The 26,017-nt window shown below is 48.0% G+C and overlaps 1 protein-coding gene across 1 annotated transcript in view; it reads right to left on the minus strand.

Moving 5' to 3' along the window:
* KCNQ3 (potassium voltage-gated channel subfamily Q member 3) overlaps window positions 1-26,017 on the minus strand; it is a gene marked incomplete at its 3' end in the record, with an annotated part of 315,551 nt that overhangs the window by 30,173 nt on the left and 259,361 nt on the right. The window contains exons 2-5 of the mRNA XM_081266634.1: window positions 11,657-11,747; window positions 10,712-10,838; window positions 5,114-5,286; window positions 918-1,073 (exon numbers count right to left, since the gene is read on the minus strand). Of these exons, the coding sequence (XP_081122760.1) occupies window positions 918-1,073; window positions 5,114-5,286; window positions 10,712-10,838; window positions 11,657-11,747 (547 nt within the window). The remainder of the gene's footprint in view (window positions 1-917; window positions 1,074-5,113; window positions 5,287-10,711; window positions 10,839-11,656; window positions 11,748-26,017) is intronic.

A 26,017-nucleotide genomic window follows, 5' to 3' on the forward strand; every position in this document is an offset into this window, starting at 1 on the left:
CGTGACCCAGGAGGGTCCCCACACTGGCATCTCCCCCAGGCCACTCTGAGAAGGGAGCCCTGGGAATCCCTAGAAACATGACCCACGGGGGTCCCCACACCAGGCTTCTCCCCCAGGCCACTGTGAAGAGAAGGGAGCCCCCTGGCATCCCTAGAGACGTGGCTCAGAGGGTCCCCACACCAGGCGTCTCCCTCAGGCTGCTCTAAGGAGGAGCCCCCTGGCATCCCTAGAGACGTGGCTCAGAAGGTCCCCACACCAGGCGTCTCCCTCAGGCCACTCTGAAGAGAAGGGAGCCCCCTGGCATCCCTAGAGACGTGGCTCAGAGGGTCCCCACACCAGGCGTCTCCCTCAGGCTGCTCTAAGGAGGAGCCCCCTGGCATCCCTAGAGACGTGGCTTACTAAAGGCCCTAAGCCAAGAGTCCGCTGAGGCTGCTCTGAGGAGAAGGGAACCCCGGGAGTCCCTAGAGACACAACCCACAAGCGTCCCCACACCAGGCGTCTCCCTCAGGCCACTCTGAGGAGAAGGGAGCCCCGGGCGTCCCTAGAGACGTGAACCAGGAGGGTCCAGACAATGGCGTCTCCCCCAGGCTGCTCTGAGGAGAAGGGAACTCCGGGCCTACTTAGAGACGTGACCCACGAGGGTCCCCAGGCCTGGCATCTCCTTCAGGCTGCTGTAAGGAGGAGTGAGTCCCCCAGTGTCCCTAGAATGTGACCCACGGGGTCTCCACACCACCCTGGCTTCTTATAAATACTGCAGGGAAGTCCTCGGAGTGTGGCGAGAGAGGTGGAGGGGGCCTGGCTCTCACCTCCCACCATAGCGTGTAGCTGCCTAACTGTGGGGGCCAATGCCATGCCCTCGGTCTCTCTGCCTCTACCAGTCAAGCCCCACTGGGCTGGTCTTCAAGGGGGTCACTCACCAGACCCCACCAGAGGGCATCTGCATAGGTCTCAAACTCCTCCTTCATCTCCTCTCCTTGCGCGTCCACTTCTGGCACATCCTTCTCAACCAGGTAGACAAGAAATGAAGACAGGATGAGGGTCAGGAAGCCGATGTACCAGGCGGTGATGAGTTCCTGCAAGAGTCACAACGGACGAGGGAAGTAGCCATTAGAAAGTCCTTGGATGAACATTTGAGCCAGACACACTGGAGTTATGGATTTATCAGCTCCCTGACTGGGAAAACCAGTCATTCACCTGCTCTGACCTTCACTTCCCATCACTGTAGAAGGAGATCAGGAATATGGACATCATTCCCATCATTCATTAATGGAATGGGTGTGTGGTTCCAGTAGGAGAGGACGACTTCTGTTCATAGTCACCTTGATATCATGGCTCATGGGACAGTGAGAGGGCAGGACGGACTGGCCACTCCTTCAGAGAGAAGGCTCAGGACTGAATTCCATGCAGGACTGACAAAACCAGCATAAATCTCAATACTGTGAGGAAATCTGTGGCCAGGAAGAGCTAGTGTGGCACAGTGGACAGCCCTCTGAACAGACCTGCCACCCAGTTACCAGGTGACCCTGGGCAAATATCCCCCACTGCCTAACTTTAGAATTCTCACTTTTAACTTGAAGATACTGGACCATAGGGACCCTGACAGTGACATGTGTACCACTGGTAAATCCAGACAAGTGGATTTTATGTGAAGTAGTTCTGCATTGATTTAGAACATATGAAAAATGAGCATAAATAATATATAAACTCGTGACCCGCGAGGGTCCCCAGGCCTGGCATCACGGTTCTTGTCACATGACAGACCAGGTAAATGGGGAAGGAGACAAGGAGTCAATTGGTTTGAAGGGAAATGTTGAGTGACAGAGAAAACAGCACAGAGAGGTGGAGGAGACCAGCACCGCACTGGAGACCGTCCTGAGTGCTCCTCCAGCTTCAGCCTCCTTTATTTCTCTCATCCCCTCCCAAGGCCAAGGCTTAACATGGGAGGCTGGATGGGAGGAAGGCCAAGGTGACTGGCAAATGCAGTCTGGAGGGAAGCCTACTTCTGCTGAGTCAGGGCAAGTCACCCTCTTGATGTCCTCCCACGTTAGCTGCTTTCTGCTGCCTGACCTCCCCACCCCCACCCCGGAGGTGGGGCCAAATGACAAGCCTCACATCATCTTCAACGCCTGTCACCTCCACCATGAAATGTTCTGGGAGGCTTGCTCCCCCAGCTGGAGCTCCTTCCCCCTCCACTGTACCCTCAGCAGCCTGCATCTCTGATGCGCAGCACGCTCTCTGGAGCATCACTGCTCACTGCACCCCCTGAGCTCAGCCGAGAGCAAGAGGGGATGGGGGTCAGCCCGGCAGTGAACTCCTGATGGGAGTTCTAGAAGGCAAGGGTTAGGTGGACGCTGCCTCCTTGGGAGCTGTCTGAACGTGGCCTCTTGCCTTGTAGAATGCAGTTCTGGTGTTTATGTGTTTTCTTACTCCCTGGCTCCCAAATGCAAGTCAGAAGTTTCATCTGCGCCTGACTAAAGAAACAGCTGTCTGCTCACGGGGGCTCAGATAAGCTGGAGGTGCAGGATATTAAGAGATGGTACAATGGCTGCCAATGAGGAGTGAAATGGGTCCCCATTCTGTGCTTTGCAGCCATTTACAACACTATTTGAGGCAATCCTGACTTGACACAATTTTTGCCAGCAGCTTTGTGGCAGAACCATTCCTTCCACGTGCCGAGGCTCCCCGCAGTCAGGCTGGGAGTAAGGACTGGTGTCCAGCCAATGTGGGGAATTGAAGGGGGCAAGTCCCTTCTTATTATTATTAATTATCTTATTATTATTAATCATTATGCAGAATGCACCAGACCTTTCCCCCCTGCCTCAGTTTCTCAAGGCTTCATTCTCACGATAGATCAGATCTACCCAATGTATGGCAGACACTGAAAAAACAAGATGTAGGTGTCTTTTGCTGGACAACAGTGACCTCAGGACTTATTTGTTCTGGGAACACGTCCTGGCCTATCCTAACTAGTGAGAGCATCACCTTTAAAGGTTTTGACCTGTGGAACATAGTCCTCCCACCTTTCATCTCTGAGTGTCCAGAGGAGTCAAGCCCAGAGCTAACGGATGGATGAGGAAACCAGATTGGCATGTTCTTATCCCCTTAGAAAGAGCTTCCTCTCTGCTCTGACAGCCCAGGCCTTCACCAGTACTCACAACACACACTTTGGGGCATGGGAAGAGCTTGGTAAACCAAGGTCTGTGAGCAGGCAGCTCCACTCCAGAGCCTTTGCCCACCCCGGGAAGGAGATCCTGCTTTAGAGGAGGGGTCTGGCTTCAGGGTGGGCTCACCTTCTTCAGGAATCATATCACAAACATCCAAGGTTGCTGGTAATCACACGGTAAATAGTCAGCAGACGCTGGGCATCTATCCTAGTCTTAAGGAAAGCAGGGCCAGGACCCCAAGCCAGAAATTTTTATCACCAATTTCCACCAGAACTGTCAATCAAATGGGCCCCATGGGTACTAGGTTATGACTGAGCCCAGGAGGGTGGAGTGAACATGTCCTCTGAGAAAGATAAACTGGCAGGTCAGGAGGAAGACAGAAAAATCTGTAAAGAAAACTGTCACCTCACCAACTCTTATGGACAGAGGTGGCACAGACAGGGAATAAAAAACACTTATGGCAAGAAATGGCGTTCTAAGGTGGAGAGTCCCGTGTTTTACATTTTTATTTAACACAGTGCAAACAGTTGTTTGTTGCATAATGATGCTTCATTCAACAAGGGACCCAGTTGTATTTGCTCTAAGCTTGTATTTGGTCTACTATAAGATACCATCTCGTGGGAAACCATGCCCCAGTGTATCTGGGTGCATATCTGAGATGTAGGACCCAGGAGCTGTGTGTTGTGGAGTCTTGAAGTTGGAGGCAGCTTGGTCATGGTGATGTAAGAAAAGCTCTGAGTTCCTTTAGTATTGAATTGCCCAGGTTCACTGCCTCAGGACCAGTTTCCCAGAAACACAACCTAAGACAGGGATTTGGGTTCATGTGATTTATCTGCATGTGATTACTGACTGGGAGACTGTAGGGTCCCTTGGAAAGGGGTGCCCACTATGGTTGGCACAAAAGATTCAGTGAAGGAGGAGGCTTTGAATTTATGTCCTTAAAGAATGCGTGTCCTAGGGTCCCTCCCTCTGCTCTCTCCTGCACTAGCTGAGACAGAGGCTTTCTCTCATTCCCCCAGGGTCAGCTCAGCAGCCAGATTAAAGCAGAGTGGTTCTGGGGCTTGGGTTAACGATAGGAAGAACACCCAGGGATTGCCATGAAGCCAGAGAATTGCTTGGCTTCCAAGCCTGAGCAGCTTGGAAGCCTAGGCACGTGGCACTCTGGAAGGAGACCACACTGAGTCCACCCCGCCCATTTTCTGGCCTCTCAGAGATGTGAGCTCACCAGAGACAGCAGTCAATTCTTGGATATGGCTCAGGAAAGGCACTATCTGGGATTGTGTCCCACTGTGTGATCCTTGAGCAAGTTGCTTCTTTTTTCTGCATCTGCTTCCTCACTGGTGAAATGGGGGAACGAGAGGGCCAGGCTCATGGGGTGGCTAGTCCATGTCCAACACTGTGTTATGGGCACTGTGCTTTGGGCTTTATGTAGTGAGAGAAGCTGCATGACTTCTCTGGCTGGGTATGTTTTAAATGCTCCTCCTGTTGATTCACGTCATCCTCACATCAACCACATGGGGAATTATCATTCCTGCTTTATAAATGCAGGACCCAAGACCTAAAATGGTTACAAAAACATCCCCCAAGTCCCACAGGTAGACTTGGTTTCCAGACCATCCTGTGTGACTTCCGACCTTTCCCTCCCACCACATCTGCCCTGTGTGAGTTCATCTCTCCTTCTCGAACGTCTGGAGCACAAGCATTAGAAATGAGGAAACTGAGGGCCAAAGGGGGGTGAGTCGTGAAGCCAATGGAGGAGCTGAGAGCTAAGCCCAGGTCTCCCTGCTTCTCTGGACCACATCTGCACATATCCCTGGTGCTCCCGGTCATCATCATCCACGGTGGCAGAAGGACCCGACCCTGAGAACACTCTAAGGGAGAGGATGTCGTGGAAAGGCAGAGGTGGGTGAGAAGCCCATGGAATCCTGTGGCTTCTCTCTGGCACTTACTTTGCTGTGGGCGCAGATGGCCGAGCCCAGGAGCTTCCAGGTGCCACCCCTTCGGTCCATCCGCAGCATGCGCAGGATCTGCAGGAAGCGCAGGCTTCGCAGGGAGGTGGCCAGGACATTGCCCTGGTTTCCCACAGCAACCACCGGCACAGAGGCGATCAGCACGAAGATGTCTAGGGAAGAGGACAGCGAGAGTGGCAGAGAACAGGGAAGGAAGGTGGGGTAAAGGCACAGCCATCTCCTGATGCTGCCTGCTGGGGCAGATGCACATGTGCCCCACAGGGCTGGGCTCAGAGCTGCTGCATTCAGTCTGGCCTTCAAGCACACATGGAAAATAGTATTCTGTGATGCATGATCAAGCAGATGCCCCGTGCATGAGCCGGCCCAAGACCACACTGCTAGACTAGTCGAGTCGGGATTGGAAACAGGCCTGCCACACTGTTCTAGATCCCGGAGCGGTGACTTACCAAGGCCTGCAGGGTGGCAGTTGAAACTCACTCTCAGGTGAACTGGGGAGAAGAGGGGATCAGGGACACTCAGGCTACTGAGGTGAAGCCTGAAGCTCAGCCACTGCTCCCCCAAAATATCCCTGAGACAGGAACTTGGGTGCAAGTAATCTGTTGGGAGATGATCCCAGGAAGCCTCAGTGATAGGAGAGGGAGATGGGGGAAGGAGAAATGTACAAGTGGGGGGTACTATCAGGGTCCCTGCTGGGTCCTTGGAGCTGTAGGAAGAGCACCTTGCAACTTCATCCATCTGGACAGTGGGAAGCTGGCACATTAGTCCTTTGACTCTGTCCCTGCTGGTGAAGGGTCAACCCCCGGGGTTTGTCAGCACCTGCACACTTCTGAGCTGCATTAGTCCACTGATCTCCCGGTGTTTCAGGGTATATTGTGGAAATTGAGGCCCACCCAGGGGGCAGATGTTTGTATCATGGAAATGTCCACCACAGGCCTTGCCAGAATTAGAGGTGGGCCAAGGGGACGAAGCACTTGTAAAAAGGCCCCTAGCTCCTGGAATCAGACAGTCCAGCACAAAAGACAGGGGCCTGATCCCTCTCTATTTCCTTCAGGGACACCCAACACTCCCACCAACAATCTCCCCACCATCCTGCAGAGGGTTGGCAAGCTAAGGGGGCCTCATGGTCAAGTACATTTGGGAAAGACTCTTTGGAAGTCAAGTTGTTACTGAAGGATTCTCAGGGTCTTTAGTACGCTAATATGCACTGTGGGATTTTAACTATACAAACGAAGCTCAGCCTTTCCAAAAGGTGCTTTTCCCCAGTAAGCTTGGTGATAAGTTTAATGGGTCTCAAAATTCTGTGACAGATGTTTCGTCAAGTTGTTTCCTCTTACAAGTACTGATGTTAAAAAAACTAATACCTTAAAACTGCCACACATACACAAAACCCCAATCGTCTGCAAATATCCTCCTTTCCTTTGAAAGTTTTGCGTTGTTTTAACCAATCTTCTACTAAGAAGCTTAAATGACCAACTGAGACACACAGTTCTGGGACCTCTGATCAAGCCTGAGGTGCTGCAGATATTCGAACTTCTGAGCTTTCTGGGCAGACTTGGTGACATCGCCACTTCCGGTAGCCTTCTCTGATGCCACTTCAGCAGCTGCCTTGTGACTAGAACAGCAAACATAACTTATAAGAGGATAATCAGAGACACTCTCAACATGCATGAGCTTATTGATGGTGTCATTCTGAGATTTTAAGAATTTAGGACCATCTTCCAGCTTCTTTCCAGAACAGTGACCAACCTTCTCTTTCAGCTCAGCAAACTTGCAAGCAGAGGGTTGTCTGGCAGCCCAGGGCAGGACACAGCCAGTGCTGATGTGTCCTGGATGGCTTGGGATAATCATCTGGGCAGTGAAGACAACTGCTTCCACTGGTGGGTCATCTTTGCTATCACCAGCAACATTGCCGTGACAAATGTGTGACAGACACGTACTTGACGCTGAAGCCCACCCTGGTCCCAGGAGGAGCTTCCCTCAAAGCTTCATGGTCATTCAACACACTTTATTTCAGTTGTGACACTGATAGGAGAAAGGGGACTACCATGCTGGGTTTGAGAACACCAGTCTCTGCCCAGGCCCCTGGGACAGTGCTAATCCCACCAATCTAGTAGACATTCTGGAGGGTGGGGGCAAGGGCTCCTCAGTTGGATGAGTTGCTGCTGGTGGATGTAATCCAGAACTTCCCCCCAGTGGGGTTCCACTAGCTTTGCCACCTTTATGGGTGGCTTTCCATCCGTTCACTGTGCTCCAGGAAGACATCACCATTCCAACCAGAAATGGGCATGAGTGCCACTGTGTGTCAGCTTGTAGCCAGTTTTCTTAAGGTAGGTGTGGCCTCCTTAGCAATTTCCTCACCTCTCTTCTGGCTGCAGGTGGCTATTGGAAACCATTTTGCTAACACCAACAGTTCGTTCTTTCTCACCTGGTGTGCAAGCCAGACGAGCTTGATCGCAGGTCAGCCCACTCTTGGAGATTCGAGCTTCAAATTCACCTACTCCATAAGCAACAACCTGGACAGCACTGTCAGCCCAAGATGTGCTTGCAACCTGGTCTTTGATGGGCTCCGTGTCCTGGGGTATCGATGACAGTTACCTAGCTGCTCTTCAGTTTCCACAGGGAGATGCCAATGGTGGTACCACACTCATGCTCAGCTTTCAGCTTCTCTACAACCCAGGCACACTTGCAGGCGCTCTTTCCCATTCACAGCCTCCTTCCCAGACTTTTCAATGGTTCTACTGAGGATCCTACCCTATTTATAGATGAAATGGCCAGTAGCAGTGGTCTTGCCATACTCCATGCATGAATCCAATAGTGACGGTGTTGAGAGGAGTCATTTCCTTTCTTTTTTTAACTTTGATTTAAGAGTGGTTTTCATGAAACATGATCTGGTAGAAAACTTAGTGCAGGAAGAAAAACTCCCAAAGGATTTTGACTACAGAGCTATTTTTCACAAGAGCATTCAAGGAACACACAGGATTTCAAGGAACACACTCAAAGAAATGCTTGTCCACTGAAGTCTGAGCTCCTTAAGCTGCTGGCTCCTGAGAATCTTCTGGAAGCATGCATGGTTTGCTGAGTACACTGCACTCTTTCATACCTCTACAAGTTTATATGTTCTGGTCTCAGTTTGTGACATGATCAATTCTCAATTCAAATCTGATGCACTTTTTTACTGTATCCAGGGAACCCCTAGACACACCTGTCATCTGGGAAAACTGAGAGGGCAAGCATCTGGGTTCTGATACGTCTGCATAACTGGTTAGGCTTCTCAGTTTACCTGCACAAAAAATCCACTTATAGTATTCAAAGAAAAACAAAATAAGTTATGTTATGTGCATGTACGAATATGGCATTAAGAATCCCACTACATGACCAATGTAATTCTGCAACCTGTATACTCAGAAAAATGAGAAATATATCCCATCTGATTCAAATGTATGATATGTTAAGATCATTGTACTGTCATGTGTAACTAATTAAAATAAATTAAAAAAGAAAGCTCTTTCTGAGAAGAAATGTAAAAAAAAAAAAAAGAATCCCACTACAATGTACAATTATGATGCACCAGTAAAAAACAAATTTAAAAAAAAAGAAAGAAAGAAAAACAAAACCCACACCTGCAGTAAATGCTGCAGTCTGTGATGCTTGGTGAGGAGGGAATATCTGACCCAGAAGGAGTATCTACACCCAAAGTGACCAGCTCTGAGGCTTCCTTGATTATGAAGGCCACCATGTCCCTAGACATAACCACACTCTTGTCAAGCACACAGAGAAAAGCAACATTTGCTACCAGGGCCACATTGTGGAAGTAGCTGAGATGAGTCAGGTGGAAAAGAGGCCAGCAAGGACAATAGTGCTGAGGCCCAGCCGTGTGTCTCCATGGAGATGGAGCGGGCAGGGTGGCCTGGATCCCTGTGTGTGCAGCCCACCTCAAGGCAGTGGAGATAGCTGCATGGGAAGTCACCTGTTCTGGAAGTTTCTGGGTTCCCTGTGCCAGGGTATCTTGAACTTGGCAGGAATTTGAATTTGAGCATGGTCACAAAGCTGCCCACCACACAATGCAGACATGCAGGACTCCAGCCAGCACTGCCAGTCACTGCACAGAGGAGAGTCAGCTAAACTCTGCTGCACTCACAGAAGACGCAGAAGGAAGAAGAGACGGAAGAAGGGAAGGCAAGTGGGAGGAGATATGGAAAGAGGGCAAAGAGGGAGAAGAAAAAAATACAGAAAGCAGAGTAGCTAAAGAGCCTCCAAAACTGTGCTCACACACAGACACACCTACTTATGCTCAAAATTCTGCAAAACAAAACAAAACAAGAAAAAACAACCAAACTTTCCTCAGCAGCAGGTCGGCATAAGGCGAGTGGCTGAGAAGACCCTGCATGCAGCAGGAGAGATCTGGCCCCTAGGGCAAAGGAACAGCCAGCTCTTCTCTGGGCGGCCATGGTGCCTGGGGGTTTGGGTACAGTCCTGAAGTCACTGTTCGAAGAGGAGGTGGGGAAGGAGCCACATGCTCAGAAGATGTCACAGACTATGAGACTGAGAACACCAGTGTCCAGTGCTGCCAGGGTCACTCAGCACACCTGTCCTGGATGGGACAAGACTGAGGGACAGGAGCAGCATAGGAGGCTGGACCCAAATAACTGGACAAAGTCAGAGGAGCTAAGAGGGGGTGAAAGCTCTGATAGGTGAGGAGCACCTTGTCACTGGGATGGGCAAGCAGGGTTTGGGGGACTACTTCAAGGCTGCTGCAGGGGCCTGAGGGCCTCTGGGTGGATTCCTTGGAGTCCCTTCCATTGCTAACCCCCAATGATGCTGTCTCTTTAGCCCCCACCCTACCCCAGGGACAGGAAGCTCTACCACTCCTGGCTTTATACAGGGGGATTTTGCCGTATCATGACGCGGCTCCTAGCAGCATTTTCAGATGAAAACAAAGGTCATTGAGCTGCTCCAATATAAAAATAGTGCACCCAGTAGGAAGGATCCTAGTGACAAGGCCTCTCAGAAGCAGCATTTGGATCCAGACACAAGCAACATGGTGGTGGGGAGGGCAAGCAGATGCTAGAGTCTTCTAGTCTTGTTGAGATGGAATCTGATGCTTACCACCTGTGAGACTGGAACATGCCTGGGATCTGTGAGCCTGTTCCCTCTGTGAGGTGGGGATAAGGTGGTCCTGCACATTCTCAGCCAGCAATGGTGTCCCTCCCCATTCCACCCAGACAGTCCGGAAGGTCCAGGCAATTTTCATTGTCATAGCAGGAGGGCTGCCTGCAGTCTAGGGACCGGGGATGCTCAACACCTGTCAACCTGCTGGCTCCTCCACAACAACAGGAGTCCCCCACTCCAACTCATCACTGCCCTGTCCAGTTGACAGGAGGAGCAGCCCTGGAAGGTGGAACTTCAGCACAGGCAGGTTGATGCTATTCTGGGCATGGAGGCAGGTCAGCGGCTGGGCTGGCCTCCACTGTGCTGCACTCACTCCCAGAATTGTTGCTTAAAATATCCTTGGAGACGTAAAGCACAAAAAAGGGGCCTGAGTCCAGTCAAGCCCTGGACTTGGGGATCAGGGCTTACCCAGCATGCACAGGGGCTTCCTGGCAAACTTCAGTCGTCCCCTCCAGCCTTTGTACCGACAGCAACATCCGGCGGCCCAGATTCTCAAAGCAAACTCGGCTCCAAAGACGAAAATAGCGAATGTTTCCTACATGGAAGAGCATATGGAGAGGGCTGGGTGGCTGGGGATAGGTGTCTGGGCCAGTGTGTTCTGCTCTGCAGATCTGGAGAGCTGGGTTTCTGCCACCCCTGCTGTGCTTTGTGGTGGCAGTGGCTGGGGGTGGGGAAGGAGACAAGGGTTGGTCCCCTCCATCATCTTTGGAGGGTTTCCTTCTTCATTCAGATGTGCTAACTGTCCCTGGCTCGTCCCTGGTTTTTTTCCCCCCATGTTTCTTTTTGCAAAGAATCATTTAAAAAAAAAAAAAGTCCTTTTGAACATATTAAAAACCTTTAAAAAGTGAAGCTGGTTGAAGAAAGCCATCTCAAAGAAACAGTCTACTAATCCTGCCCAGTGTCTGGCCCCTCTTGTTGCTAACTGTGGCCAATGATGGCTAAGCCAGATTTTAAGCCAGGTACCACCCCCAAGTATTTCATATAATTCTCAAATTACATTTTGAGAAACCAAAGCAGAGGCCAGTGTAGGGTGGAGCATGCCTTTCTGTTACCTTTATAGTAATGGGAAGTTGTATTATAGAACTTAGAACATGTAATGGCCTTGGCTTTGACTCATCTGCTCTTATCTCTAATCTGGAATGGCCAATCTTTATCAGGAACACATGTGGGCTCATGGCGGCCTCATTAAGTGAGGAAAGCATGTTTTTGTTCTCAGGCCTGGACATGGCTGAGGACCTGGGAGATACAGCCAGTCAGGCAGACCTGTACCAGGGGCAGCATCCTCCTCATCACTGTGGAAGTCCAACCAGAGGGCTCCACCCCAGAACAAAGTAGGGGTGCTGGCCATCTCACCAGCAGCAGGAGCCAGTCTCCGGAGACAGTTTCGTACTCCTTGAAGGTGGTCAGCACAGCCAGAATCAAGCACCCTAGGACAATCAGGAACCTAGAGGGAGGAAGGAGAGGAAGGAACATTTAGTCGTGGTGTGCTGTGAAGGGAGATGGGGAAAGAAGTCAGCCGGGATGAAGGCACAGCCCCACTGGACAGCGTTCTGTGCTCTCTCCATTATCCCACCTAATCCCCAGAGAAATCTGTGGGACAGATAGGAATTCTTGTCCTAGTTAGAGAAAGCTAGATGAAGTACGGTTCAACAAGGTGCATGTGTTCACTTGACTGCTAGCTAGCAGAATCAGTCACTTAGAAGTCAAACCAGCCCTCCCAGCAGTGGGGGGCTGCAGAATCCCAAAAGACCAAAAATTATCGCTGTTTTTTTTAAATCAACAAGAACATGAATAAGTTAGCACGTCCAGTATATATACGGCTCTGATCTTAAAATATATGGAAATTCTTCCTTGTATGAAGAAAACACTCTTTTCAAAGATAAATTCAGAGAAGACTGTGTCCTCATGTTTGAGTACTATTCCTTTTTACAGTCAATGGCTGTAGAAAACCTCTTTCAATTGGTGAGGGGCAGGGGGTTTTCGACTTGTGTTTGAAATGCTGGAAAGAATAGGAATTAGCACACTGAGGGCTGCTCAAAGCTGGTCCCTTAAAATTCCTACAGAGGTCATCTGGTCCTTGCTCTCACCTCAGACTAAAGCAAACCCCTGAGACAGAGTCAGAGAATGCTTTGTTGCTTCAGCAAATAAAAATGGCCTTTCCTCCTCCAGATGTGGACTAGTCTGGCTCCACAGTCAGTTCCTGGTTCCTGGGGTATCTGACAGAGAATGGACAAGCTAGGACCCTGGGGTGAAGCCTGATGGCGTCTCACATACTCCAAGTGCTCCTACTCCAGACGATCTGCTCTCTGTCCTGTCCATGGCTAGTTCTACCCATGCTTCTCGGTTTGCTCATTTATTCCTTGAATCTGTATATGGCAGAGATTGGGAGCACAGCTGGAATTCGCTGATGAATGAGCTGGATCTGCTTTCAGGAGCTCACAATCCGGAGAAGCAGAAGACTGCCTCATGCTATAAAAGCAAGAAACTTGATAACAGGAAGCATGAAAATACCTGCCCCTGGCTTTGGCTGGGACCCAAATCCTGGCTGGTCCTTGGTGATCCCAGTCACATGTTTCAGTCATTAAACTTGCTAATCTTCAGACCTGAATATTTATGTTTCCAGCTCTTCCTAGGAACCTGAGATTTCCAAACTTCTATGTCTGGCCATTTTACTTGAAATTTGTGACTCTAATCCATCCTGGAATCTGCCTATCCTGAACCCCAAACCTTCTTCTTAGGTGATGGTAGTGATGGTGGTGATGATGGTGATGATGGTGATGATAATGGTGATGATGATAGTGGTGATGATGATGGTGATGGTGGTGATAGTGATGATGGTGATGATGAGGGACAACTCCCATTACTGTCCTTTGGTGAGCACCTTCCACCTGCCATTTTGCATGTATCAGCTCATCACCCTTACAACAACCTCCCAGGGCAGATATGACCATTAACATGCTGAAGGATTTTTCAGAACAAGATTTTCTAAAAGTTTAAGTTCTGGGTCCTGTGATGTAAGCCAGCAACCACTAGGCTTTGTCCTCAGTTGGCACTGAACATGGAGCTGGAGTCCTTGGCTGAGTCAGTGTGTGGGTGAAAGGGACAATTGTGTCCCAAAGTGATCTTGTTTAGCAGAAGTAGGAGCCTTAGCCAGACTCTGAGACTCTTGCCACCCCATGTACTTGATGTGCGTGTCAATATGGGGGAGATTCTACAAGAAGCATGCATGGTGTGCACACTTTCAGCTGATTCCAGGACTTGCGCCTTTGCATAGCCGTCCCTCCCGCTTGGTGCAAGTAGCTCACTCCTGACAACAGCATGGCAATGGCGGAGGAAGTCACTCCTCTACTTGGGTTTTGTTACATGGTGAAAGTGTAGAGATAGTTGCGCCCGTGACTGTTGCACAGGGTACAAGACTGTTTCACAGACAGGAGCCAGGGACTCTCGCTGGCCATGAGGTGCTACATCATGAAGGACCTCTGAGGGCTTGAGAAAAGGAGCTGTGGGGGCTTCTGGGACCCAAGAGCACCCCCAGCTGCTGACCAGCATGAACATGTGACTGTCTGCAACTGCAAGGGCCAGCCATCATGAGAGCCTGGAGGATGGTCACAAGGTCCAGAAAGGATCAGCCCAGACCACATGCTGATTGCTGCGTTGTGGGACCCTGAGCACAGGATGCAGTTAAGTCACAAATGGACTCCTGACACATAGAAGTTCTGAGATAAAGACATGTGTGTTGTTACCAGCCAGCAAGTAGTGGCAATTTGTTAGGCAGTGACAGAAAATGAACACACTGTGGAATGGAAATCTGTGCCAGGGGTATCCAGGTTTATAGAGCATGGTGATTCATGCCATGGCACAGCTGCATTTACTTGCTTGGTCTGGAGAGCAGAGACTGCCGGCTCCTGGAGAGCAGAGACTGCCGGCTCTTCTCCCTAGTCCAGTGACTAGCTCAGAGCTGGCACTTAATTAGAACCAACAAGTGCTTAGGGAAAGGGCTGAAGCAGCAACGGAGGTCAGCAACTGCCCTCTCGTTGGAATTAAGGACAAGGATATAGGGAGGGCCTGGAGAGACAGGCAGAATACTAGAGTTTTTGGGCCAAGTAAAGAGTTTGCATTTTTCTCTGCAAGACATCTTTAATATCTAGCTACCTCTCTGGATAAAGTGTCTATATATAGTAAGTCCCCCCCATCTGAGGTTTTGCTTTGTGTGGTTTCAGTTACTCACGGTCAGCTGTGGTCTGAAAATATTCACTGCAAAATTCCAACAATAAGCAATTTATAAGTTCTAAGTAATTTTTTCACAGTATAGTATTCTAATTGTTCTATTATTAAGTATTGCTTTTAATCTCTTACTGTACCTAATTTAGATCTTAAACTTGACCACAGGTATGGAGTATGCATAGGAAAAAAAAATAGCATATATTGAGTTTGGTACTATTCATCTTTCAGGCACTCACAGAACATCTCTAATGTACCACTTAGAGAAAACAGGAGACTAGAGTGTGTCCACATCTGCATCTACACGTATCTGCAAAAAGTTCTCTGAAGGACTGGTCACAAGGCTGTTGTTGCAGGCTGACCAGAGACGAGGAAGGCTTAGGTGGAGAGATAACAGCAGTCCCACAGAGAAGCCTCCTGATGTTCTCAGTGAGATTTGTGACTAAAGGGATGTGAAGGCCAAACAGGGGGCCATCAGGAAGGCCTCAGGGCTGGGGAAAGTGTGAAGGACCACTGTTCAAAGATGTCAGAGGATGGGCAATGGCCAGCACAGTAGCAAAGACAAGCAACAACCTGTGGACCTGCTGAGTCTGAGATCCAGGTGGAAGTCTCCATCAGGCTGATCAAAATCTAAGTCTAAAGCTCAGAGGAAATTTCAGGGCAGAAGTTGCAACAACACCAAGCTTTAATAACCTGATGCTTGGATAATTCAGACTTCACCAACCACCAAAGAGATTTCAATCATGTACCAGGGAGCTACAGAACAAGACTTCAGCCAGCAGGGGGCAGCAACCACCAGGCAGAGCTCTGCGGGTTCTGCACCTTTCCAGTAACCTCGGGCTCTGCTGAGATGAGAGAACCATCCATTTATAAAGCTCCAGTCACCAAGGAAGCCCCCTATCCCGAGAAGGAGAAAACCTCCTTTGTTTTTGTTTGTTTGTTTGTTTGTTTGTTTTTTGCAAAATTCAATATGTCCTTAAAATAGGAGCTCAATTTCAGATGGAGCACATGTCTGTGTACCAACAGAAGCCAGCTGGGTCTCTGGACACTAAAGAGCCACTAGATGGCTAGCTGTGCCCCCCACTTCTCCTCCAGTCTTGGCGCTCCCTTCTGAGCCTCACCAGCTCTCCTTTTGCCCTCTGTCGCTTTGGTTGCCTCTCTACATCCTTGGCCATTTCTCCACTGCCCTCCGTTGCTCTCCCTCCCCTGACATCCTTTCCTCTCCCACTCCCGCTTTCCTTCCCCCTTCCTCTCTTCCCTTCACTCCCCCTCCTCAGTCTTCTCCCTCACTTCTTCCTGTGACCTGCAGGCCCTGCAGGGTTTGTGGTCCACACTCCCGAGGGGAGCCACTGGCTGCCCTTGTTCCTGGCTGTCTTTGCAACTGATGCCAGTCAGGGTAAGTGGTCTTGGACACACCCTTAAATCAGACACCTCCTGATCCATGCTCTCCTCAAACTCTGCCATCTCCCAACCAGGAAAAGGCAGAGGAGGGCTGGGGGAACTGCTACCAGGAGGCCTTTATTCCTGCACATGGTTCAGAGGTGCAAGGTGCAGGGACTCCTGATGAGACCCTGTGCATCCTGCCCAAGCCCCTCCATGCCAGATCTCTGTCCAGCAGCAGGCAAAGAAGGAAGGTGCAGGCAGCTTCTATAGACATACAGGTGAACAAGGAACCACAGGGGCATCTGGATATTCCCACTGCCCTCTCCTCAGCCATGCCAGTCATCTTCTGCAGGCAACAAAGCAGGGCCTGCTGGGAAGAGACAGTGAACTGTGATGTGCCCCTCACAGGCTGCATTCACACCATGACAAAAACAAGAGCCCAGCATTGAGAGCAGCACTGAGAGGCAGGGCACGGCCACCTTTATATATATATATATATATATATATATATATATATATATATATATATATATATGTTTGTTTATTCTTTCAAGGCGGACACGATACCTTTGTTTTTATGTGGTGCTAAGGATCGAACCCAGTGCCTCACGCAGTAGGTGAGCACTCTACTGACTACTGAAGAGCCACGACCCCAGCCCCACTGCCATCTTTTATTTGCATCACCATTTCAGGCAGCAGGGCAGGGTCACCAAGGGAGAGAAGGTCCCTGTGCTGGGAGTTGGCAACGGGGTGTCCCCAAGTATCTGCATTGGAGGCAGTTTGGTCAGAGTCTGTGTGGGGGCAGCCTGGATACTCCCAGGTCAGCTGGCAGAGGACCGTGGCCTCCCTCCTCTCCTTCCTCTCTGGACTCCCAGGTGAGGGGGAGCTCCATTGGATTCCCAGGAGTTCCCAGATACACCTGATATTCCTGCTCTGGCTGCTGTTGTTTCTGAGTGCTGTCCTGGTACCTGTAGCCCACCTGAGCTCCTACAGACTGAAGGAGTAGGCAACGGCTGCCCTGTGGACCTGCTTCTTAGGCTCCTTGCCTGTCTGCCTTGACATGGGCCCACATGGGACATTCTCCCCAGCCAGGAGAAGGCAGACTGAATTTTCTATCAAAGCAAGTGTTGCTGACATCTTAGGTAGCCACGCCTGTCCTGACCCGAGGCACCACCACTGATCCTGGCCCAGGAGAAGACAGCACAACCCCAACCAGCAGAGAATGACCTAGGAGCACATGAGGATGCTATTGGTCCCCAACCCAAATGCCTCCCAGTGTATCACCCGCTATGTGCCAGGGATTTCTTCCATTGCTTGTTTTTAGTGGCACATGTTTGTGAGATGTTTCACTCAATAGAATGTCTCCCAGGTCTGTCCATGCTGTCATCAAGGCTAGTATTGCATGCTTTTTAGGGTTGAATAGTATTCCATCTGTACCCAAACCAAAAGTAGACAGATGGGATTACATCAAATTGAAAAGCTTCTGCACAGAAAAGGAAACAATTAACAGAGTAAAGAGACAGCCAACAGAATGGGAGAAAATATTTGCAAAATATACATCTGATAAAGAGCAATATTCATAATTCTTTAATATATAAGGAACCCAAAAAAACTCAACAGCAAAAAAAAAATTAAATGGGCTATATTTTTTAATAGACATTTCTCAAAAAAAGCCATACAAATGGCCAACAGGGATTTCTATAAATCACCTCCCCAAAAGAATGTTTGAGTCACTCAGATGAGGGCTGAGAAATCATTTTTATCTTGCAAACCCACTGGTATGGATTAACTAAGGCTCCCAGAATAGAGAGCTGTGTTGAAAAGAATTTAGATCGCTGCCAACTTAGCTGGGGAAGTGCTGTTATCCATTAGCGATGTCTGTTACAGAAGCAGGAAAGGACTGAGGAGTTGCCATCCCCTAGGACTAGGAATGAGCTAAAGTCACTTTTCAATCTTCTTTCCCTGACTTGGCTCATGCCAGGCTCCCCAGGAACATCCATTAACCAAAGCTCCTTGTGAACTTCCATTTACTCGAAATTTTGAGGGACTTTAAGAAAGACTTGTTCTTTTCTCCTTCATCTTTTAAAAAGGAAACTTGTGCTCCGAGGTCTGAGAGATTTGCTAGTGGCCACAAAACGGTTCTTTGCAGAGCTAGAGTGAAACCCTGGTCTCCTGGCTCCCAGCCTGGTACATCTCCACTGTGCTGCTCTCTGCTTTGTCTTTGGGGAAAAGAAAGAATCAGTTATGGACATTACTACCATTGTGTTGTTTCAGCTGCTTGCAATCTGTGCCTTTCTATTGGATCCCACCAACCTCAGGTCCAAATGTGAAAGACAGCACACCAGGGTCATTTAGAGAAAGTAAACAAAATGAGGTATTTGCTTCCTCTTTAGAGAGCTGACCTACATTTTGCTTATTTAACATTTGTCCATGTTCTCTGCCCAGATATGTTGTGTGCCTATTTACCTGAGGTGCATAGCAGCTGTAAACTATGTCATCAGATGCCAGGCTCTGAGAAAAAGTTCATGGAAAATTTTAGAGATCATTCTAATCTCTTAATCCTCTCTTAAAAGTTACAAACTCACAACTTGAGGAACATGGGAGGTAAATAGAGACCGGTTGGTGAGAGGTTGAATTTCAGAGTCAGCAAAGTAACACAGAGTTGAGCTAATCTGTGGCAGGCTCCTGAGTGTCCCAGAGGAGGACCTTTAGAGCCATTTCACCCTTGTGGCTGGAAAGAGGCAAGGAATATGGCAGGTCAACAGAAAAGAGCACAGGAGGAGGCGTTGTCCACTCTACTTCCAGTGGATCAGCGTGGGTCTTTCTGTGTCACTTTTCTGAGCAGAGGTATCTGATTGTGCCAACCCCTGTTTAAACACAGCTGTAGCCTTCTCATGCATGAGAGGAGAATGTCCCAGTAGTTTAGGAAGGCAAACCAGGCTTGCCCAGGTCAGATCACATTGTGGCAGAATGGATGAAAAGTGCGAGCTAACTAGGCTCTGCCTATGAGAGACTTGCTTTAGATCCAAAGACATAAATAGTTTGGTAGCGAATATAGAAAATTCTATTCCATGCAGAGAGTAACTGAAATAGAATTGAGGTGGCTAGAGTAACATCATTCTCTAAAATAGACACAAAGACAAAAATTGCAACCAGAGACAAAGGAATCATTATATATTGATAAACCATCCATTCACTAAGAAGATACAGCAATTATAAACATATGTGCACTCAACCACAGAGCTCCAAATACACTACACTTCATTTCTAGGTTCACCTCTCCATTCTTTCTCCCTCTCGTCACACCAAACGTACAACTTAATCAAAACATGGCAGATCCTCCAAAAATCTCTTCACTCCTCATCACACATTTTCTTTCTCTTATCCAATGAACACATCCTTTCTCCTTTTTAAGATGCAGCTCAATATCACCTCCTCTATTATGACTTCTTCTCCTCCATCTTTCCTTCTTCCTTCCTCCCTCCCTTTCTTCCAATTATATGCCAGGAGGTCAGGGCCAGCAGTTCCTGTCTCCCAAGAGCTAACAGCTCATCTCTTCCTTCCCAAACTAAGTGAGGGAGCACCTTCTGAACATCACCCAGGATTTTTTTTTTCTTATTTTCTCTTAACACTCACCCAGGCTGTGACATGCACTTCCCTCTCTGAGCTCTGGCTTTCAACAATGAACAGAGCTCATTGTGTCTTGCCTTTAGCACTTACCTCTCATAGGATGATCTGATGAGCAAGGATCCCACACTTTTCCTCTTCAGGTCACAGTGCCTAGTCCAGGGGATTAACTCTACCCTTCATATTCCAAGCCCTGCTCTTTACTTGCTTCAGGAGCTTGAAGAAGTTCTTTCCTCTCCCCAGGCCTCAGTGTCTACATCTGGGAGACAAGGAATTGATGGGAATGGTCCCAGAGGGCCTTCTGGGCTGTTATTATAGGTTCAGGCTTTCAGCCAATAACCCTGGTGGGAGGGTCTAGAAAGGTTCTCAAGGAGGAATAGACCTGAGTTTAGATCTCAGCTCTACCACTTACCCGTGGGGGATTATTTCCTCATTTATAACTGGGAATGACAGTAGCACCTAATTCACGGTGAAGAGTGAGACCATGCTCTTGGACTACACAGTGCCATGTGGGACAAGCTCTCAGACCTGATTCGAGTTAGCCACTGCAGGAGTGAGTCTGCGCTGGACTGGGCCAACTCAGTGACTGTCCCAGGTGGATGATGGAATCTCTTGCTTTTCATCAGACCCAGGAATCCTTGTTTAAAATGGGCAAATAGAATTAAAATAAGACTTATAAGACAGCACCTCAGTTCCAACACACACTCCCTGTCCCACCAGTCAGAGTCACATTTGGCTATTTCTAAAGAGTGTCTCGTCAGTATTCTAGATCTGCCTAGACTTCTATAAGCAGGCTGTATTTTTGGAGGGAGAAAGCTTCTGGCTGGAGATGGGTTATCAGCCAAGAGCTCTGCTCCATGCCTCCATTGTCTTCCACTCCACCAATGCCATCAGCTAGAAGACATGGCAGTTCCATCTATGGTCCTGCCCACACCCTCTCCAGTGCCCCTTCTCATTTGATGTTTCCTGACAACAACCATGGGGGTCCAAGCTCTGGCAGGTCACATTGTTCTCCTTGAGGGCTAGAGACAGGAACCATTAGCTAGGTGCTTCCTATTCCGCAGAATCCCTGGGCCAGGTTGAGTGTGCAGGTCCAGTGCGAAGCACAAAGCAAGTGGAGACAGACCATCTCCAGATGTGTCCTCTCTGTTCTCCAACACGGGCCACATCTTTTATGTATCCTGGGATGCTGAGGTCACTTTGCCCCAGTGGTACTCAGCTCTTGGCTTTCAGCATTCCTTCTAAGTATCAGCCTCTGGACTAGAGGCCAGACTAGTAGATGCCACAAACAGACATGAGGCTGTGTTTTAAGTACCTTCTTCAGGGTGCAAGTACATGCCATGTTCCCATGATAACTCAATGGCAGAAGAAAAAAGAATAAAGAAAGGTTCTAGAGTCTAGATGTGGCAAGTCGGCCTTCTGAAGACCCTTAGAGATTCTTGCTTCCCTGGGGTAATTTCTTCTGCTCTCAAGTGGCTGGAGCCTGCAACATGTTCTAGCCAGTAGAATCCAATAAATATGAGTGGAGTCACTTCTGTGATCAGGTTGAAAGATCATGACTTCCTTCTTGCTGTGGGCTCTCTCTTTTTCTTTTTGGCTTGATGAAATGAGTTGCTATGTTGAGGAAGGTCAATGGCACGGGACCAAACATGTCCTTTGGTCAACAGTCAGCAAGGAGCTAACACTCAGCCCAACAGCCATCAAAGGTAGGTTCTTTCAACTGCCACAAGAGGGTCTTAGATAGAAGCTTCCCCAGTAGAGTCTTCTGATGAGACCCAAGCCTAGGCTGGCACTTTAACTATAGCCTCGGAGAAGCTAAGTAGAGTCCCAGAAACCGGCCTGGACTCCTGATTCACAGAAAGTGCCAGATACTAAGACCCTGTGTGCTGAGCCACTGTGTGTTAAGCTCCTGTGTGTTGAGCCCCTGTGTGTTGAGATCAACAGGCTGCTGTATATAACTAATGCTAGTTTGCCCAGATCTGGTTCCTGGCTCCCTACTTAGCAACCACATGAGCTAAAAACCTTGATGTCTTTTCTATAAGACAGGAGTGACAAATCCAGGGATCCTTGCTAGCAAATTATTCTCATCTCTGACTTTGCAGTAGGAAATTGCACAGAGCAGCAAAAATCTTCACAACCAAAAACTGTTTCCCTAAGAGGTCTCCATGCCAACGTCCTTGAGAAGGGAAGAGTAGTCTCCATCTTGGCCACGCTGTGGATTGGCAGGGTCAGCCTCTGCCTCAACAGCAGGGTCAACATCCAACAGCATAATGTGAGCCACTCTCAAAATAGAGAGGTGGAGCTGATGAAGCAGGAAAGATTTCAAGAAGCTGATGGAAATGATGAGGGGGAACTGCTCTGGGTACAACAGAACCATTAGCAAGTGACACTCTTGCAGGAATCATTGAAGACAAAACAACTCAATCTGTATACGGGGTAAAAATGGGAGTTCATAACCTACTTGAATCAAAGTGTGAAATATGATATATCAAGAACTATGTAATGTTTTGAACAACCAACAATAAAAAAAAAGAGAAAAAAAACAGCAAAAAAAAAAAAAAAAGACAAAACAACTGGTACTTTAAAGGCCTGGAACCTTATACAACACTTGCCCCCAAACATAGGGGAATATGAAATGTGAAGTTACATAATTTTGGCATTAAAATATATTCCCAAGTTAGCCCAGGATTCAGTCTTTGCTGGTTCTAAAAGTTAGAATCCAGTTGCAATTACAACTTGAATGTTGTTAATTCTGAGATACAATAAGCACATTTGTATTTTGATTACTTCTTGAGGTAAAGTAATAATCTGACATGTTTGCTATTCCTACCTTGTATGAAGAAGTTGTCTTCATTTTCTATAAATCCCCTTTGAGTGGATTTTCACCAACCGACCATGGAATGAAATTGCCCTTTAAACCTACCTCATGGGAAAGTCAGGTGGATTAAGAGGGATTCATTTTAAAATGTCAACATGTAAAAGTGCCCAGAATTCCAACAAACAGTGTGCCCCTAACTTTTTTCCCTTTCCTTCACATGATGTTCATGGAAAGTCCTCCAAAAGTTGACTTAAAGAGTAAAAAGAAAAGAAAAATTGTCTATACAAACACCCACATTCCTGAAATATGGAAAGAACATCTTATCTACAAATCACCATGAACAAATCTTTATCAATTTCCACATCTGTGCCTACATTTACATCTGTATTGTATCCACACCCACCTATGTTTCCACAGAAGTGTAAGGAATATGCAGGTTCCAACCATTTAAATCAAGAGTTAGAAAACTACAGCCCTCAGGCCAAATCTGGCCCCATGCCTGCTTTGTAAATAAAGTTTTATTACACCACAGCCACACCCATTTGTTAGTGCACATTCCATGGCTGCTCTTTATTTTTATGGGGCAGGAGCAGAACCCAGTAGTTGCAATAGCGACCTTCTGGCCCACAGCACTTAGGCTTGCAGTAATTCCCATCTGGCTCTTTAAGAAAAAGCTTGACAACCCCTGTGTAAACCAAGAGTTCAGGGAAGTTCAATCAGCATCAGGAATTTTCCTTGCCTAATGCTGTACAGGAAAACAATACATAAAACTTCAGTGTCGGAACACTTAAGATGATTAGAGGGATAAAATAGAGACATATCCACATTTCTGGAGTTCTCTCAAGAAAGTATAAATTATGAATACAAATCAGAAGGAGGCCTGCAGTTTAAGCTCCTATAGCTTCATGGTGGACCTGCTTCTGGAAGCATCCATCTGAGTTTGGTGACACGTTACCATGCACTTCTTCTTGAGGTCCTGTCTTCTCACTGATGGTTTTTAAGTAAGCCAACAGCCTCTCTTGGACACTGTTACTGCCCCAGGTGTGTGTTTTGGGGGTGGCACTAACTAGTGTGACTTTAGCCTTTGAAGCAAATTTTTTTCATGACTTGACCAAACATCATGGGCAGCTCCTCTCAGGGAAGGGCTTGGCCCTGAAGCTGGACACATCAATGTCTCAAGTCCAGCCTCTTCATTGGGTTTCTGGCTCCTCATCTGTAGCATGGAGTGAAGTGCCTACCTTGCAAGAGGACCCAGAGAGATAATGGATATAAAATCCTTACTGGCAGCAGTAGGCACTCAGGCGATGGTACTTGCCCTCCAGTTTGCTGACTAAGGCATGCCCACTTACAAATTATTTATAACTGGGAGCATAAATTCAGGAGGCAGAGAGGGAATGAGTTTAAATTTTGATGGCACTATTTATTGTTTTGTGACCTTGGGTAAGTACCTTAACCTCTCTGATCCTCCAATCTCTTGCATTTATTATGGGGACAATTATATAACCTCATAGAGTTGTTGTGAGGCCTAAAGGCACCTCAATTTCTTCAACTATAAAATAGGGATACTGAAAAGTTTAGGCTAGTTCTTGATCAACATTAGCAATCACTATTATTATGAATGTAATTGTTATTTTTTATTGCTACCTGAAACAGTGCCTGGGAATGTGTAAATTCTCGAGAACTGAAATCAACTGTCATTATTACAACCCATTTGGACTTCATCAAGCATATGTCATCTTTGGGGAGCTCTCCCAAGACACTGGGATCGTATTTCATTGTCTTTTACACACCATCAATTGTAAGACACACCATCATTGCACCAATTCCTGAGAAAAGGAATCGGCCAATTAAATTATGACAGCCATGATTGCATTTCACCTCCTCATGTTATACATGTTAAACTGGGGAAAGTATGTGGCTTTGACTCGATGAAACAGAGGTAATAGAGGTGCCTAGAATCAAATCCTTCTGGACTAACCCTTAGAAGAGGACAGGGTGTTACAAGGCGGCTCCAGGCACATCATTCTGGGTGTGGGGTGGGCTGGAAGTGAATCCTGTGTCTTCCAAAACCAAGAAGTCCCATGGACCCAAGTATGGTTCATGGGGCCCATAGATTTCTCCTTATCCCCCCGTTCCCATGCCACAGCTGGGCAGCCTGCCCCACCACAGCTCTATTGATCTGTTATCTAGTTATGTCTATTTTCTTTTGAAATACTGCCTCATGCCTGGTCTACCACTGTCATTTGTGTCATGAATCGTCCATGAGGCCCCAACTGATCTCCAGTGACCCCCCCCCCCCGCACTCTTGCCCCTCCAACCATCTGCCAGGCCCAGATTTCCCAGCCTCCTTCTTGTTACATGGCAGCCTCTGTTCACCTGATGCCTGGCTCACGCTCAACATTGCTTCCCTCATCTCCTTGCCTCCTTGCTCCTCACCCTGCACCCCTATACACCCTAAGTTTCCTGTCACTTGGGGAACTTGGTTTCTTGGAAAGTAGAGGGTCTTGGGAGTCAGACAGATCCAGGATAAAAATCAGGATCAGGTTTCTAGCCATGTGCATATGGCCACATTGTCTTGCCTCTGGGAACCCTAGTCTCCTTATTATTGAACCCGATCAATGAAATACCTGAGTAAAGATGTCCGGAGGGCCTTTATCCCAGAGTGAGGGAAGAGTGAACAGCAATTGGTAACTTTCAGACCCCTTCCCACAGTGCATAAGCCTGGAGAGAAGACCTTGCCCAATTCCTTTGTCACCTTTCAATCACGGTGACATGAGTGTCACCCGATAAAACCTCCACCACGTGCACAGCACAATCCAAGAAAAAACACAGCTTTTCTTCTGTGTCCATCTGGGAAAGCTGATCCTGAAGGCTGAACAAAATCAAAGATGCCTGAGTTCATTTCCACACAGCCTGCTCTGGCCAGGCCTTGTTTATTGGCTTTTCATAATTTCCTCAGGACAGACGTGTTCTGGGACACGGTGTACCAGAGAACTGCAGGGAGTTGTGCGGCCCTCAAGAAGGGAGATCACCAGCAGGTGCTGACTCCTCTTTGTTGAAAGAGTCTGCCTGACATTACAGGGGGGAAAGCAAAGTTCTTTTTAAAAATCCATAAGCAGCAAATCAAAGTCCAATCAACTTGGTAAACAAAGTGTTCTGAGCCTCGCACCCTGGGTGGTGCTTGCTGAGGTCAGAGACCATCCTTCCGTGGATACCCACTTGGCCATCGGAATGGTGCTGAGCCTGGAAAAGTTGTTTGACTTAACGGACAGTGCAGAGCATCTACTATGGACATTAACGAAGAACTGACTGTGTACCAGGTACTGGACTGAAGCAGGTACACTAGCGGAATGAGTATGAATTCCAGAATTAAAGACTGCATCTGATTTGCATCTTTCCTCTTCAAGTTTTGTGACCCAGGCAAAGATAATAATTTCTTAACCTTTGCTTTCTCAGTTGAAAATGGGCAATAGCAACATCCATTGCATGAGACTGTGGGAGAGACTGATGGTAAAGGATGGGAAGTCCCTGGCAGTGGCTGTGGTAAGTGGGGATGTTCAATATGTGGGTTCAGTGGTAACATTGGTGACTGCTGGTTCTGGACATGGCTCTTTGCTTCCAGGAAGGCCAGAGCAGGAAACATCTGGAACAGCTGTATTTGCAGA

Source organism: Spermophilus citellus, assembly GCF_964194105.1.
Source record: "Spermophilus citellus genome assembly, chromosome: 14".
NCBI lineage: Eukaryota > Metazoa > Chordata > Mammalia > Rodentia > Sciuridae > Spermophilus > Spermophilus citellus.